This window comes from Mus musculus, chromosome 9 (genome assembly GCF_000001635.26).
Source record: "Mus musculus strain C57BL/6J chromosome 9, GRCm38.p6 C57BL/6J".
In the NCBI taxonomy this organism is placed as follows: domain Eukaryota; kingdom Metazoa; phylum Chordata; class Mammalia; order Rodentia; family Muridae; genus Mus; species Mus musculus.
The window spans coordinates 82886228-82902267 of record NC_000075.6 but is presented as its reverse complement, the minus strand read 5'-3'; the positions used below and the strand labels follow the sequence as shown (position 1 = coordinate 82902267).

The following is a 16040-nucleotide window of genomic DNA, read 5'->3' as shown; positions in this document are numbered from 1 at the left end:
AAATCTATGCAAAATAAGCAAGTACTCTAATATACTAAAGTTAAGAAAGAAGACAATATAACTAGATGGAGGGAACCATATCAGGACTACCTATTTGTGTAAAGGTATACAGGAAAGATATGGCAGATAGTAAGACAGTTTGTGTCTTCTTATATTTTTCTCCTTAATGGGAAAGCAGATAAAACAGTCTTGGTTGAATGTTATTATTGTGGTCCTACCACTGAGCCATACTTGTTCTGAAATTGCTTCATTTTACATCCTAAGATTTTACATGTTTAAGTATCTTTATGTTTATGAGTTCAACCTTCCGACTGTCTAGGTACACTTTTCACCTGCCAGTTCAGTATTTGCTTACTGAAAGAGTTCCTACTGGGTTAAAAACTTCATCCTTGCTGAGTGTTGGTGTTGTGCCCCTTTAATTCCAGCCCTTTGGAGGCAGAGGCAGATAGATAAAAGAACTTTATCCTTAGGCCAGGGATGCTAGTTCATGCCTGTCCAGTAATCTGGAGGCGGAGGCAGGTGGGTCTCTATGAGATGGAGGCCAGTTAGATATAGTGAGGTCCCACCTTAAAAATAGAAAAGAACTTCATACTTTGGCTAGTTCAGTATTTATAAAGGCTTCAATCATCACTTCAAAAGAAGTGCTGAAAAGGAGCTGAAGGGGTTTGCAACCCCATAGAAAGAACAACAATATCAATCAACCATCCCCCCCATCCCTCTTCCCCCCCCATGCCCTCAAAGCTCCCTGGGACTAAACCACTAACCAAAGAGTACACATGGAGGGACTCATGGCTCCAGCTGCATCTGTAGCAGAGGATGGCCTAGTCTGTCATCAGTGGGAGGAGAGGTCCTTGGTCCTGTAAAGGCTCTATGCCCCAGTGTAGGGGAAAGCCAAGGTGGGGAGGCTGAAATGGGTAGGGGAGCACCCTCATAGAAGCAGGGGGAGGGGGGATGGGATAAGAAGTTTCCAGGGGGGAAACCTGGAAAAGGGATAACATTTGAAATGCCAATAAAAAAAATTCTAAGGTCCCCTCATAAAAGAAATCTCTATGCTTGCTTGCTTATTGTGGTACATGCATGCTGGTTCTTTAGGGCTCTTTCTACTTCTACTTCAACTGATAAGGTGATACCGTTCCTCATTTCTTATATGCAGAGTTAATGACATTTGCAAATAGCATGCTTCCTAAAATTATTTACTTAAGTTCTTTATTTAAGTTTATTTTTCCATGAAAGTTACAAAATTTGTTTTTAGATATGAAGATTAGGGGAGTTTAGCATAAGGAAATATCTTTTAGACCATTCATGCCTGTATCTTTCTGACTCATTGACTGTCTGTCTGTCTATCTATTTATCTAAAAAAATGGTCTTAAAACCAGCCGACTGTAAGACTGAAAAGCCGCTTCTCTTCTCTTAGTGACTACTCCAGTGATTATTCTGATTGGACAGCAGATGCTGGAATTAACTTGCAGCCACCAAAGAAAGTTCCTAAGCATAAAACCAAGAAACCAGAAAGTAGTTCAGATGAAGAAGAAGAATCTGAAAACCAGAAGCAAAAACATATTAAAAAGGAAAGAAAAAAAGCAAATGAAGAAAAAGATGGACCAACATCACCAAAGAAAAAAAAGCCCAAAGAAAGAAAACAAAAGGTTGATTTACAATTTTTATATCAAGTGTTTTCTTCTGGAGAAATGATTCAAAGCATAAATGTGAATATCCAACAAACATGGAGGTTTATTGACAAATACTAACCGAAAAAATTCAGAGGAATATAGTAAGCACTAGTAAAGTACACGGAAATATGTTGACAGAAGTGCTTTCATGTTTGACACTGAGGAATGTTTACTCAGAACATTGCCATAGTATATAAATGATTGCGTATTTCATTTAAAAAACATTTTTTAAATCCACTGAGAGAGATTTATTTACATAAGAAAAATAATAGTTTATGAGAGTTTATTTACTAAATAGTTACATTAACTATTCTAATTATTAATCCTATAAATAGGAAAAAGTTGCAGGGGTACATCACATGAAATATGCATGACAAAACGTGTCATAGTGACCATAAAGCAAATACAAATCAGTTATTGAGGCAAATAGCCTTTTATAGCAAGTTTTCATTAAATATATAGATAGCATACAAACGCTTCAGTTTTTACTTTTTGAGTTAGTAATGTGTTTGGCTAATTAATGAGAGTAGAGAGAAGAAAGAAGGAAACAGTAGAGAAAACCTGTCCTTATAAAGCTGAAAATTTTAATCCAGCAAATTAGAGTATGACAGCTTATAACTTTTTTCCTCTGAGGTAAATGCATATATGTCTCTGCTGTATGAACTACTGTAATAAGGATCTGGGAGAGGGCTCATGGAGACGTTAGTGGAGGAAAATACCAGGTGAGGGAAGGTACTTGTTACCAACCAAGGCTGACTACTTTAATTTTATCCCTGCCTCTGAGGTGGTAGAACATGAGAATTGATTTTTGCTAATATACCATGGCACATGCACTCACATACACATAATAATTTTTTTTTAATTTAAAGACAATAATACAATAGTGTATAGACATTTTGGTAAATAGAAAAAGTTTTAAAAATACATGTTTACCTTTTCTTAGCTAAGTGGGCTGATGCATGTTTTTAATTCAGCTTTTGGGAGGCAGAGGCAGGCAAGTTTGCATCCAGCCTAGCCTACCTACCAAATTCCAGGGTAACCAAGACTACATAGAAAGACTCTGCTGTTCCCAACTTCCACCAACACCACCCCTTGCCAAATTTTTTATTTTTTATTTTTTTTTACTTTCTTTAGAAGTAAATATGTTATTTGTAGAATTTACTACTATGCTCTGGCTCTTTATTCTCAAGAAGCTTTGAAAATTATAAGAATATATGCAGGTTAACTGTTGGACTTTTACTGGTTGAATCATAAATTGCTGTAATTTGGGTTTATAATGAAATGATGGTTCTTTTTACCTATCTTCCTTTCATTCTGTGACAAAAGTATGCTTCAACCAAGTCCTTAAGGTTCCCCTAGTATCAGTGGGTCTTGAAGTGTGTTCTTAGGATTCAGTGTGATACTAGAATCTTAGTTACAAGTTTAGTTATTCCTATTTAGTGTACAATTCTGCCTTCTGAAAGACTCCATTCCTGTCAACATTGACACTTTCTTTATTGGGAGAAATAATTGACTGGTACAAGTAATATGTTATACTTGAGTTAAAATTTAAACATTTTTTCTCTTTATTAGCATAACCTTTATAAAATAACACTTTGCTTACAACCTCAATGTATAAAACTGTTAAGAAATTTTCTAGAAGAAATTCTTTGGTGGTCTGTATTAATTAGATTCTTGGGAATGTGTGCTCACCTCATTGTGAGTGGGAATGAGAAGGAACTGGGATCGCAGTGTCCTGTCCATGCCCTCACCCAAACCAAGTCCTCAGCAATAGTTTTCTTCCATTAGATACTACCTTCTGCAAGTTTTAGCCCTCCTATAACACCACACACTAGCAGGCAAACTTTCAGCATTTGACATGGCTGGGAGGGGTAGGTAATATAATGCCCCAAACAGTTGCTGGGTCTAATTTATTGATAAACATTTGTGATTTACATAACTACTTAGGTATCACCTGACTTAATAATGTGTCTCAAATCTTACAAATCTTTTTTTCCTCCTCTTTCTTAAGACAGGGTTTCTCTATGTATCCCTGGCTGGCCTGGAACTCACAGGGATCGGCCTGTCTCTGCCTACTGAGTGGGATGTGTGTCTCCACTGTCCAATGTAGCTCTTCACAAATCTTATTTTCCAAGTGCCTACTACAACTTTGCTCTACTTTAGCTCTCCTCACGATAGTGACCATAACTCCATCTCTTACTCTTAAGTAATATTTAGTATTTTCTATTACTTGAACATATAATCTGCCTTGGAACTATGACCTGCCTTCAAAACATATTTAGCATTTGACTGTTGTTTGACCAGGTCAGTTGTTTGCATACTGAGCTGAGTTACTTAGAGTTGTTTTACTCTACCCTGTCCTTTTGTTTCTACCCACTTCATCCCAGAGGACCTTTTCTTTTGTCCTTAAACCGCCCCCCATTTCAATTTCATTGTCTCTTTGTGTGCATGCGTGCGTGCAAGTGTGTGTTGGTGTGTGTACATCTGTGTGTGTACTCATATAAACAAAAAATGCATAAACATAAAATCTAAGGATGCCATTTAGTGCTGCTCATATATACATATGAGTTTGAGACTGATCACCCACTCATATATATGAGTACTTTCATGATAAGTTAGGAGCCTCATTCCTTGGAGTCATGCTCTCAACATTCTTTAGTTGCAAGTAGTTCTCTGCCAGAATTGCTGGTGAAACATTGTTAACTTCTCTGTTACTTCTAAGAAAGACAGTCTTGCAGCAGGCATTCTATTGAGTGTACCTAATTTGACAGCTGTTGGCTACTGCCAAGATAATGAGCACTACTGTTGTACCTTTAGGGGTATTTGGAGATGTTGGTTGTATGGTCCATAGGTGTCCCAGCTGGATAGGAATGTTGGTTGTTTCTGGGGTTGGCAGCTTGCATAACACTTTTCAATGCTATAAAGATAATTACGTTTTCTAAAAGAATAGAATAGCTATTCTACCATTATAGCCTGAAAGCAGCCTTGTATGATGTACAAAAATGTGGGTGCCTATGTTTCAGAAAAACTTAATAAAACACTCAGTAAATTGTATTCTTTGACTGTGGACCATTTGCTGTTCCCATTCATACATACATACATATTTATATATTCAGTCATCCTTTTAAAATATGTCAGCTCTTAATACTTTTCAGCCTGTCATTTCAGTGAAATCATCTCAAAGTCTTTTGTTTGTCCTGTGTTCTCAAGGTGTGAGAGCACTCCTGAGGCATTAAATTAAAAATGCCATGTGAGCAATAGGAAGAGATCCAGGAAACTGTGTGCTGTGAAATACTCTTGGGCCTGTCTCCTGCAAGTGGTATACTTGGCTGTCTGGGTGATGCCTCTTTTGGATGATAGCAAACCCATGCAAAGCGATTGAGCTGTACTTTAGGGTGCAGCTTAATTTTTTATTAGTTCAGAGGTAATTTGCTTAAAAAAAAAAAAAACCCAAAAAACCCAACAGCACCAAAACCATCAGTAAATCTGCTCAGCCACATTTTATATCTCTTGCATAAGTAATGTTAGGTTTCAGAGGGTTTATTATGATGAAGATGACGATTATATTCATTTCCATTCATGTAAGGTAATACCATAAAGGCTATTATCATCAGATTACTTGTTGGTGGCCAGGTGACTAGTAAAACTGAATTTTACTCCAGAGGGAGTATAGTTTTATTTTACTGTTGTTTTTTAATCCGTAGGAGTTAAAAAGTAAAAAACCTGTTTGCAGTACTCCTTTCAGGAAAGATGATTGTCTGTGTGTGTGTCTGTGTGTGTTGTTTTGGGACAAGCATAAATGAGTCAAAGAATGAAATGACTAGTTTTAGTAAGAGAGGTTGCTCTGTATCCCAGCAGTTAATGAAGTTTGGAAGGAAGGATGAATAAGAATTCAAGATCAGCCTCCACTATATAAAGAGTTTGAAGCCAATCTGGGCTACACATCTAAAAGAACTAGAGTGAGTGACAGTGGCAAAGTGAGAGAAAGAATAAATGTGAGTGAATGAATGAGACTGTTGTTAGGTTGTTTAGAAGTGTAGTGTCCAGTGTGTAGCTGTCATGAAAGCAGTTAGCTTTCTGGATCCTTGCTATTACTTAACCCATAGGATAGAGTCTTAGTTAGTTAGTATTGCTACACTACGGCTAGGATTTTAAGACCATCGGGCACATTTTAATTTGCTATGTGTACTTTTTATAAGATGACTGTTTTGTAAGGGGGGGGGGGCTAGAAGAGTTTTTAGTTTTGTCTGTTAGGATGTCTTTTGAGAGTTTTGTAAAGAATATACGTTTTGCTTTTGTCTCTAGCCCTCCATCAGTGATTAGGAAAAGCTGAATAACTTTCGTCACTTCTGCTGCTTTTCTAGTAAAAGGTTTTAATACTGGAGAGTAAAATTTTTGCACAGATTTATTTCCTTGTGTTTGAAGATAGTACTAATGCTGTTGCATGCTTTCTCAGAGATTGGCTGTAGGAGAACTAACTGAGAATGGCCTAACGTTAGAAGAGTGGTTGCCTTCAGCTTGGATTACAGACACACTTCCCAGGAGATGTCCATTTGTGCCACAGATGGGTGATGAGGTACTTTTAAATGTTACTTTTAAAAGTTTAAGATTTTTTTCAAGTAGTAACCTGAATATTTTTATAGGTTTTGAAACTGTATTTGTAGAATATTGCATCAAGTTCCTTTAAAAAATATATATCATTCTAAATATTTATAACAGAGTATTGGAAAAGGACAACCAAAGATCTAGTACTAATACTCCTCAGGACATCTATAAATATGTAATAATATTAAGTATAAACCATAACTTTAAATATTTTGAAAAGACTGGATTTTTTTTTACCCCATTTCTGGTCCTTCAAGACAAGGTTTTTCTGTGTAGCACTGGCTGGCCTGGAACTCAGTCGCCTTGTAAAGGAGGCCTGTCTCAAACTAAAAAGAATTTGCAATTAATTTAAGACTTTGTATCAGAATTTCTCAGAACCATGTCTCTTTATTTTCTAATGCATATTTAAGAAGCGTTACCTACTAGTATTCAACATAGTAGCTATAAAAATAATTTAAATAGAGGCTTCCTATTCAACACTTAGTAATTAATATTATTATAAATTAGGAACTGTCAGGTATGATTTACTTATTTAAAGGGCCTTCTTGCCTCATAAACTTTAGGAGCTGAGAATATACCTTTGGAATGGCAGTTCTTAACAGAGTTTATAGCAGTAAATGAAAACGCTACCTTCAGGGTGGTCAGCTGTGTTTAGCTTCTGTTTGGCTCGTCTTTAGGCGCTGACGCTTGAACCTTCACTCGTCAGATCTCCAACTCAGGGACTGCACTGTACACCTGCAGTAAATCTCAAGCAACAGGAGCAGTAGTGAATAGGAGGAAAATGTAGGATAGTGACTATCCAAGATATTACTGATCAGTTAAACACATTTTGAAATAACCTTCTTTGGCCTGGAAAGTTGGTTCAAGAGTTAAAAACACATGTTGCTCTTACAGAGAGCCTGTGTTGAATTTATAGGACCCACATGTCTGTTCACAACCGTTTGTGAATCCTGTCCAGAGGAACCTGATGGCCTTTTCTGACCTCTGCAGGCTCTAGGCATGCACATGGTGCACATGCATCCATGCAAAAAACTCAGACCCACCCCCAACATTTAAATACATGTATTTTTAATAATGATATTCGTATGTAGTGGCAGATTATTCAAATACCTGTTCTGCAGGACACCAGCTAGGAGTTAAGTTTCATCCTTGAAATAGAGATGAATACATCCACTTAAGATTTACAGATTAAGAATTAAGCTACATAAAAAAAATATATATATATGAAAATTACATGTTTGATTTCAAAAGTTTTCTACATATGTAGAGATATGTGATTTAAAAAGATTGTGACCATAAATTTAAACTCACCTGGTTATAATCATTTGTGTGTGTGTGTGTGGGGGGGGGTACACTGTATGGATTAACATACTTTAAATTCAAAAATAAAATAAAATAAAAACAAAACTTCTGCACATTTAATTTTCTATATATATATACACAGGGGAGTTTTTAATTAGAGCACTTCTGTTTTGTTTAAGAGGCTTTAAGAAAACTTGGAATAATATTTAAAACTTCCATTGTAAGACTTTCTTTGTAATCTCTAAATTAGATTTTCTGTTCAATGTAAGTAGTGTCTTCCACCTTTACTTTTTCTTTAATTTTTTATTTTTTACTTGTTTGTTTATTTATTTATTTACTTATTTTTTAGGTTTATTATTTTCGACAAGGGCATGAAGCATATGTTGAAATGGCCCGGAAAAATAAAATTTATAGTATCAATCCTAAAAAGCAGCCATGGCATAAGATGGAACTAAGGGTAAATATTGGCATATTTTTTAATGTAAAATATATTTTTTGCATTATTAGAGAAGTTGTGTGAAGGTTTACTCTTTGACTGTAAGAAACTGGGGCTGGGGAATAAGAGTTCAGAAGGTAATATGCTTCCATGAAAGTGTAAAGATTGCCGGGCAGTGGTGGCGCACACCTTTAGTCCCAGCACTTGGGAGGCAGAGGCAGGCGGATTTCTGAGTTTGAGGCCAGCCTGGTCTACAGAGTGAGTTCCAGGACAGCCAGGGCTACACAGAGGGGAAAAAAAAAGAAAAAAAGAAAGTTGTGTAGACCAGAGTTCAGAGTTCAGGTCTTCAGGACCCCTGTAATATAGAATGGGTGTCTGTTGTTTGTGCCCTTTTATATCCTCAGTTCAGCATTTGGGAGACACAGACAGCGACTAGGTCAGGCTGGTCAGACTAGCCAAACTGGCAAGTTACAGGTTCAGTAAGAGGCTCTTGTTTCAATAAGTAAAACAGTCAGTGATGGAGAAGAGACGCGAGGCATCTACCGCTTGCCTCAGAAGCACACACTTTGTTCTGCAGAGATAATGTCTTGTTTTTTGTATTGTAGGAACAAGAACTAATGAAAATTGTTGGTATAAAGTATGAAGTGGGGTTGCCTACCCTTTGCTGCCTTAAACTTGCTTTTCTAGATCCTGATACTGGCAAACTGACCGGTGGATCATTTACCATGAAGTAAGAACTGCTATCAAGGCAGAGCTTTGATAGTGTTGGAGTATTTTTCAAGATAAATTTGAACATATCTTAGATACTGTAGATGTGTGACCTAATTTGTCTGTTTCTGTTTGTAATAGATACCATGATATGCCTGACGTCATAGATTTTCTAGTCTTGAGACAACAATTTGATGATGCAAAGTATAGACGATGGAATATAGGTAGGTAATTAAGACGCCATAGGTGATGTACATATTTTACCCTTTGCTTTATAAATGATTTACTATTTAGCATAATTGCAAACACCTTTTTAATCATTTGTAAGCATGCTAATAGAAAAATATGCCCTTTTTAAGTTTTGAGAATGAAAATAATTCGAGCTGGTTAAACGTTTTCTGATCCATTTGCTTAACCATTACAGAGTTATTTTAGAATGTTTTTTTCTCTGAGCTGTTTTTATGTTTTGAATTTAAAACTTACCAAGTAATATTGATAATAGCAATTATGTTTGAGGACAAAGGTGATATAACATCATGAATTTGAGTTTTGAACTTGGGCTAACATTAAAATTATTTTATTATTCATAACTGTCTGAAAGTGTGAAATCCTATGCTTTTAAGCTATTTAAAGTATACAAGTAGACGTGTATTCATTGAGTAGTTCTTAATTTAAACAAACCCACTCTTTGCTATGTTAGAGTATACTGTAAATGGCATAGCTTAGCAAATCATATCAGTTGGTATAGTGAGCTTTTTTTCCCAGTGCTTTTGGCATGTTGCTTTTCTTCATTAATTTTGGCAAAACTTAGTTTTAAGTGGGAGAAGGAAGCAGATAGGATCGTACATAAAAATGAAATATAATGATACACATGCGTTAATATTTCATAATGAAAGTGAGTATTTTGTTTGCTTACCTGAAAGAGTCACTTTTAAAATGTTAGAATCAGAGGGTATGAGGTAAAACAGAAGTGTGACATCTTCTTAAGAAACAAAAGATGGGGCTGGAGAGATGGCTCAGCAGTTAAGAGCACTGACTGCTCTTGCAGAGGTCCTGAGTTCAATTCCCAGCAACCACATGGGGCCTCACAACCATCTGTAATGGGATCCGATGCCCTCTTCTGGTGTGTCTGAAGACAGCAACAGTGTACTCATTCATATACATTAAATGAATGAATCTTTAAAAAAAAAAAAAAAAAGAAAAGAAACAAAAGATGAGCAGTGGAAAAGTGTAAAGGGATGTCTAGGAAATAGGAGTTTCCAGAGATAGCATCACCAAGAAGGAAGGCTTAAGAAGAGGAGAGTTACATTTACATTATAAAAAAAGAAATTAGTATTAAAATTATATTGAAACGTGCTTTTTACAATTCGTTTATAGTTAATCTAAATGCATAAAGAACATGAAAATTGAATATTTAAAATTATTTGAGGAAAATAGATTTCAGGAAACAATTGTAATACATTTGACTAGTAGTAAACTATATTTACAATCAAGATAGAAACAATCTAAAATAAAAGCAGCACATGTTTCTCTTATATACTGTTTTATTGAAATAAAGCAATATTGTATGACAAAGTGGAAAGTAAATTAGAATAATTTTGAATCATTCATTTTGAGTGAATAAACATCAGTACATTTTTCATTTATTTATCTTATCAATTTTTCTATTTTAGTACATTATTATGTCTTCGTAGTCTGTTGTACTTTCATTTTTGTAATAATATGTGTGCCACTTAATATTACCAGGAATATTTGACGGTTAGCTCTGACTGGTGCTCCGCATTGTTAACCTGACTGACTGAGCTGTCCGTTGTGGTCAGATGCATTTGCAGTCTCTGATTGACTGTGGGGCAAAGCTTGTCAGTCTTGGAGAGTCCTAAGAAATTGGTCTGTTTAAGTCATGCTTTCAGTAATGTTCTGGGAAGAGTTAAAAATGCTGTTAGTACTCAGTCTTGTAAAATAGCTTGTCTCTCAGCTCACTATCACCAGTATGCATCTCAGGAACAATGACAGACTTGATGGTTTATATGGCTCCCGCTCAATACCCAGTCAAAATCAATAATACTTTACAAAGATTTTCTTTTAATTCTAATTCTAAAGAATTCTATTTTAAAAGATACTTTACCTTGTTTTTCTGATTTAATGCAGCTATGTTATTTTACGCATATCTGCATAAATTTCTAAATCTTTTTTTAAACATGAGAAAACTTTTCTTGAAGATAACTGATTGATTAGTGGGCAAACTAATTCATTAATCTTAACTTATCTGTTAAAAATGAAAAAGTACCTTCATATAAGACACTACTTATTCTAATATAGATGATACCACTATTAAGTAGATAAAGACAGTTGAAAACCAACTAATATATTCAGTTACAACCACTTCTTTTAGACTTTTGCCCATGCTAAGAGGAGATTTAGTTAGTACAGGGACACATGAAAGGAAAACCCTTCACAAAGCAAAAGGTACTTTGCAGTTTTCATATGCAGCTGGAAACTGACAAGACTGACATTCCAAACAGGCGTGACTCTTGGAGCTTACTAGAGTGTTTATTTATCATGAGCAGTTTAGTAATAGAAGCATAGCAGTTGGATAAAGAATAGACAAAAGGCATGTTTTCTTTTTCTACGAAGCTTGACAGTTTTCACTCTTTCTTCTGTTGTTGCCCTTTAGAAAGGAAGGAAGAGTGAGTGTGTAATACACTGTAAGGATGATGGAGATGATCAATCTGAAATCTTGATGATTATTTGTGGGGAATAAAAAAAATAAACTATAGCTATGTCTAGTCAGAAGTAACCCAGAGTAAATATGAGAAGTGTAGACATAGCCTGAATGATGATTTTTAAATGCTGCATTTGCAAAAATGATCAAGTATAAGAAATAATGGAAGTTATATTTTAGATATGTGTGCTAATTTTCCTGACTTTTTTTTAAATATATGGTTTACCATTTGCCTTGTGAAATCACCCAGTGTAAGAATCTTAGGGAGATACATTTTAGGAAAGGCAGTTAACCAATGTGACAGGACATACCAATTTGATGGATGAGACAGGCTGGTTCTGTTATTTTTCAGGTGACCGCTTCAGATCTGTCATAGATGATGCCTGGTGGTTTGGAACAATTGAAAGTCAAGAGCCTCTTCAACCTGAGTACCCTGATAGTTTGTTTCAGTGTTATAATGTATGGTAAGAAAATAATTGGTTGTATTTTCAGTTAGACCAGGGTTTAAATTTTTTTCTGGTCTATTAGTAAAGATGTCAAGATACTTCATTTTAATACTGAGTCAATTATTTGTTTAATATGATTTTCATAAATATTTTTGTATTGTCATTTTCTGACCTTTTAATGGAAAATTTTTGCTTTCTTAAAGTTGGGACAATGGAGATACAGAAAAGATGAGTCCTTGGGATATGGAATTAATACCTAATAATGGTAAGTATTGTTAGGCTCGTTGCTTAAACCTTATGGAATTAGGGTTCTTTTGTTTTACATTTTCCGTGCATGTGTTTGTGTTTGTGTGTGATATGTGTATGGCCATATACGTAGTGGGGCAGTTTGCAAGAGCTAGTTCTCTTCTTTCTTGTGTCCCAAGGTTGTACTGGGTCATTAGGTCTTGTGGGATATACTTTTGCCCTCTGAGCCATCTCTTCAGCCCAAAATTTACTTTTTTTTTTTTAAATAAGAAAGCTAATTTATTGCTTGAGTTGAATCCTAGCATTTTTGACGCAAAGGCAAGAAGTTACCATAACCTAGGGTTGCATATTAAGAACTTGATTCAACAAAGTAAAACCCTTGATATCCTTTAAGTTTATTGTGACCAGCTAATAGAAAACATTTAACAAAAGTATTAATTGTAAACCTGTTGAGTATAAAATTAGAGAAGGTTCAACAGTGAACATTTTGACAGTCCTTGTCTGTCTGGAGCCTATAGCTTAAAAGAGAGATTGAAATTAATATATTATAACTAAATAGATAGTCATTTTATTATTCATTCTCCGTTGATGGGTGGGAGAGTCCTAAATCATTTTTGTAACATTAACAAATAGTCTTTAAGGGCTATAGCTTCTAACTGGAAGTATGGCTTTGTCTTGCCACTTTGTATGTACTAGTTCCCAAGTCCAAGAATCACTTTCTTAGGACTCCTCTTCCATTACATGTTCAATGGCTAGGGTAACTGGGGTTGGAGAGTTAGCCCTGGGAAGGTGAGTTAGGACATATTTCTGATTCTGGAAGAGTGAATATCGTTGAAGCATGGTGATTATAGTTTTCTCTTGATTATCAGGTTTTGTTTCAAGTTTTTAAAAGTAGGACATAGTTATCCATGCCCAAAAGGTTTGTAAGTGGCATATTGTAGATTATAAATTATTATTTATATTAGAATCCTTTACATTCTGTGTTGCTTAGATTTTTAAATGATATATGCCTATATCCTCAGGTAGAGATTAAAAAAAAAAAACAAGAAAAAATCATTTTAACATAATAGAAATAGACATTTATAAGTGAGATTTTTGAGTAATTTATGTACTGTAAAAAATTACTAGAGAGATGCCTCAAGTTTAAGGCCAGACTCATCTACATAGTAATTTCCTGACCAGTTTGGGCTACATAGTGAAACCTTTTCTCAAAACAAGACAAAACAAAACAAAACAAAGAAAGAAACAGAAAGGGGAACTGGAGAAGATGGCTCAGCAGTCAGAATCACTGGGCTCTCTTCCAGAAGACTTGGTTTTGATTCCCAACTCCCACACAGCAACTCAGAACCATCTGTAAATCTGCCTCTAGGAACTCCAACCCTCTCCTCTGATCCCTCTAGGCACCAGGCACATACTTGGTACACAGACATACATTTAGGCAAAACACCCATACACATAAAATAAATAAATATGTAATGTAAAAAGTGCTCTTGATCTTCTACCTTGCTGCCACATATGGTAATTATAAATATTAAATAGGAAGTGAACTCAGTCAAGAAATTTTTAAATTAAAACAGTATTCCTGTTGATGATGTTGGTCATTTAATACTAATAGTGAACATTTTCCTTTCATTGCTCAAGTAGAAATACTGAAAATTAGAAAATATCATTATCAACCCGTGACATCTCCTGGCTTCTTGTTTTGTCTACCTTTATGAGTTTAAATCTTGTGTTTAAATTTGGTGCAATTCAATTGCTGTGAGCTCATAATTTGCCTAATAAAGAAATTAAGTTGGCTTTGTTGTACTGTTGCTAGTTTTTCTTTTTAAAGCCCTGATGATACTAATTATTTTAATGCCTCTTTGTACATCCATTGATGATTCTGATGAAATTTTTTTATTTGAGTACACATACATATACACATAGTTATTTTGATTGCATGCAGTGTTTGGATTCTGTTGTAGTTAATTTAAAGGAAATAAATAACCTGGTGTGTTTGTAGACTCTTTCTCAACACTACTTGAAATTTTTTTTATGTACAGTGTTAAAGATGTAGACATGAAACCATTACTTCAGAAATGGAAGACCTAAAACTTCCTCTTGCTTGGCATTCATAATTTTTTTGTTTCTGTTAGAAAATTTGGAATTTGATTAAAATATTATTGAAATTTTCATCAGTTCATTTTAACTGTATATTTTATTAAAATGAATGATAGTTGAGTTATGGGATGGATTAAAAATTCAAATGTTCTTTTCCAGGTATAACTGGAGTGTAGTACACTTACTACGTATAAAGAATCATTTAGTTTTAAATAATATGCTTTTTGAGATGCGTTTTATTTGTATTTAAAACATTTTCCCATTATGAAAATTGTAATTTTTAAACATCAATTATTTCTGAAGGAAAACTCATCACTACTTACTACATATGTTCATTGATGGGTTTCTCTATCTGCATTCCAGCTGTCTTTCCAGAAGAACTGGGTACCAGTGTTCCTTTAACTGATGTTGAATGTAGGTCGCTAATTTATAAACCTCTTGATGGAGAATGGGGAGCCAATCCCAGGGATGAAGAATGTGAAAGAATTGTTGGAGGAATAAATCAGCTGATGACACTAGGTAAATAAGTAATAGAAAATCCTTCTAAGTTACATGAACTTTCCTGTAGCAAAAGTTTAGGAGTCTGCCATATTTTTAAAGCTTCTTACACTCAACAGACTTGATAGGAACTGAAGGAGGAAGGTAGTGCAAAGTTGTATTTAATTACTTGGATAGCTATCCTTGTTTTCTCATCACGTGACACATGCATAGGTCTTTAAAGGGAAAGAACTGGAATATGATCTCATTTTCCTGGCTTGTGAAAATACAAGTAAACTGACAATAACGTTTGCTTGTCTGCACTCTGTGCTTTTGAGGTAACTGGAGATCGTTATGGTATTTACAGTATAGACTAGCAGTCCAGAATCAGCTTAACATGGCATAGGGTGATAATTCAAAAAAATAGGAGTAAGACCTGAAGATCCTGGGCATAATGTTGTATGCAGAAGTTTTGTTTTTTGGCTTTTTCTTTTTCTCTTATGGTGCCAAGGATCAGACTGAAGGCTTTATACAAGCAAACACTACCCCTGAGCTGTATGTATACCCAGCCTCAAAGTCTGATAAAATGGAAACTGTAAAAGTCATCTTAGAAATACTGTCTTAAATAGCTTTATCAATATTTTAGGTTTAAAGTAGCTTAAAAAAATACAATGATCTTAACTTACATTCTTGGTTTTGCTCTATTTTTTTTTGTGTGTTGATAAATTTATAATATATCTGTAATTTCTTCATCCTAATGTACCAGTGAATCTTAAAATACAGAAAATAGATTTATAACCTTATTTATTTTAGATATTGCGTCTGCATTTGTTGCCCCTGTGGACCTTCAAGCTTATCCCATGTATTGCACTGTGGTGGCCTATCCAACGGATCTAAGTACAATTAAACAAAGACTGGAGAACAGGTTTTACAGGTTAGAACCATTTGATGTTGCCATTAAAAAAAGAACACTAACAATTTTTTTTTATCAAGTTACTAAAAGTCTATGGGTGTTTCTCAGTTTTGTCTATACATGGATAGACATGAATCCGTAGGAGTCAAGTTAAAATATGGAGTTGGAGTAGGCCCATGTACTCTGCATTTCTCAAGAGTTCCCTTCAGTGTTGATGGATTATGAATGAATTCTTTATTCTTTCATAGGCATTCTATAAATCAAACTCCTAGATAATATTTTAGAATATTTAGTAGATTTTCTATAAATTTCTTAATTTTGTCTATTGAGATTTTTTAATGCTTATGAAATTATATTTCTAATTATGAATTAGAAAGTATTCATAAAAGTTTTATAGTTTTTGTTTAAGCTATTA

General features: G+C 34.7%; 1 protein-coding gene across 8 annotated transcripts in view; it reads left to right on the top strand.

The window, feature by feature from the left end:
* Phip (pleckstrin homology domain interacting protein) overlaps positions 1–16040 on the top strand; it is a 115510-nt gene that overhangs the window by 79401 nt on the left and 20069 nt on the right. For all 8 annotated transcript variants that reach the window (XM_006511564.4, XM_030244740.1, XM_030244738.1 and 5 more), the window contains 9 exons: positions 1415–1646; positions 6127–6246; positions 7927–8034; positions 8619–8743; positions 8863–8945; positions 11796–11907; positions 12093–12154; positions 14599–14754; positions 15526–15646. In XM_006511564.4, the coding sequence (XP_006511627.1) occupies positions 1415–1646; positions 6127–6246; positions 7927–8034; positions 8619–8743; positions 8863–8945; positions 11796–11907; positions 12093–12154; positions 14599–14754; positions 15526–15646 (1119 nt within the window). The remainder of the gene's footprint in view (positions 1–1414; positions 1647–6126; positions 6247–7926; positions 8035–8618; positions 8744–8862; positions 8946–11795; positions 11908–12092; positions 12155–14598; positions 14755–15525; positions 15647–16040) is intronic.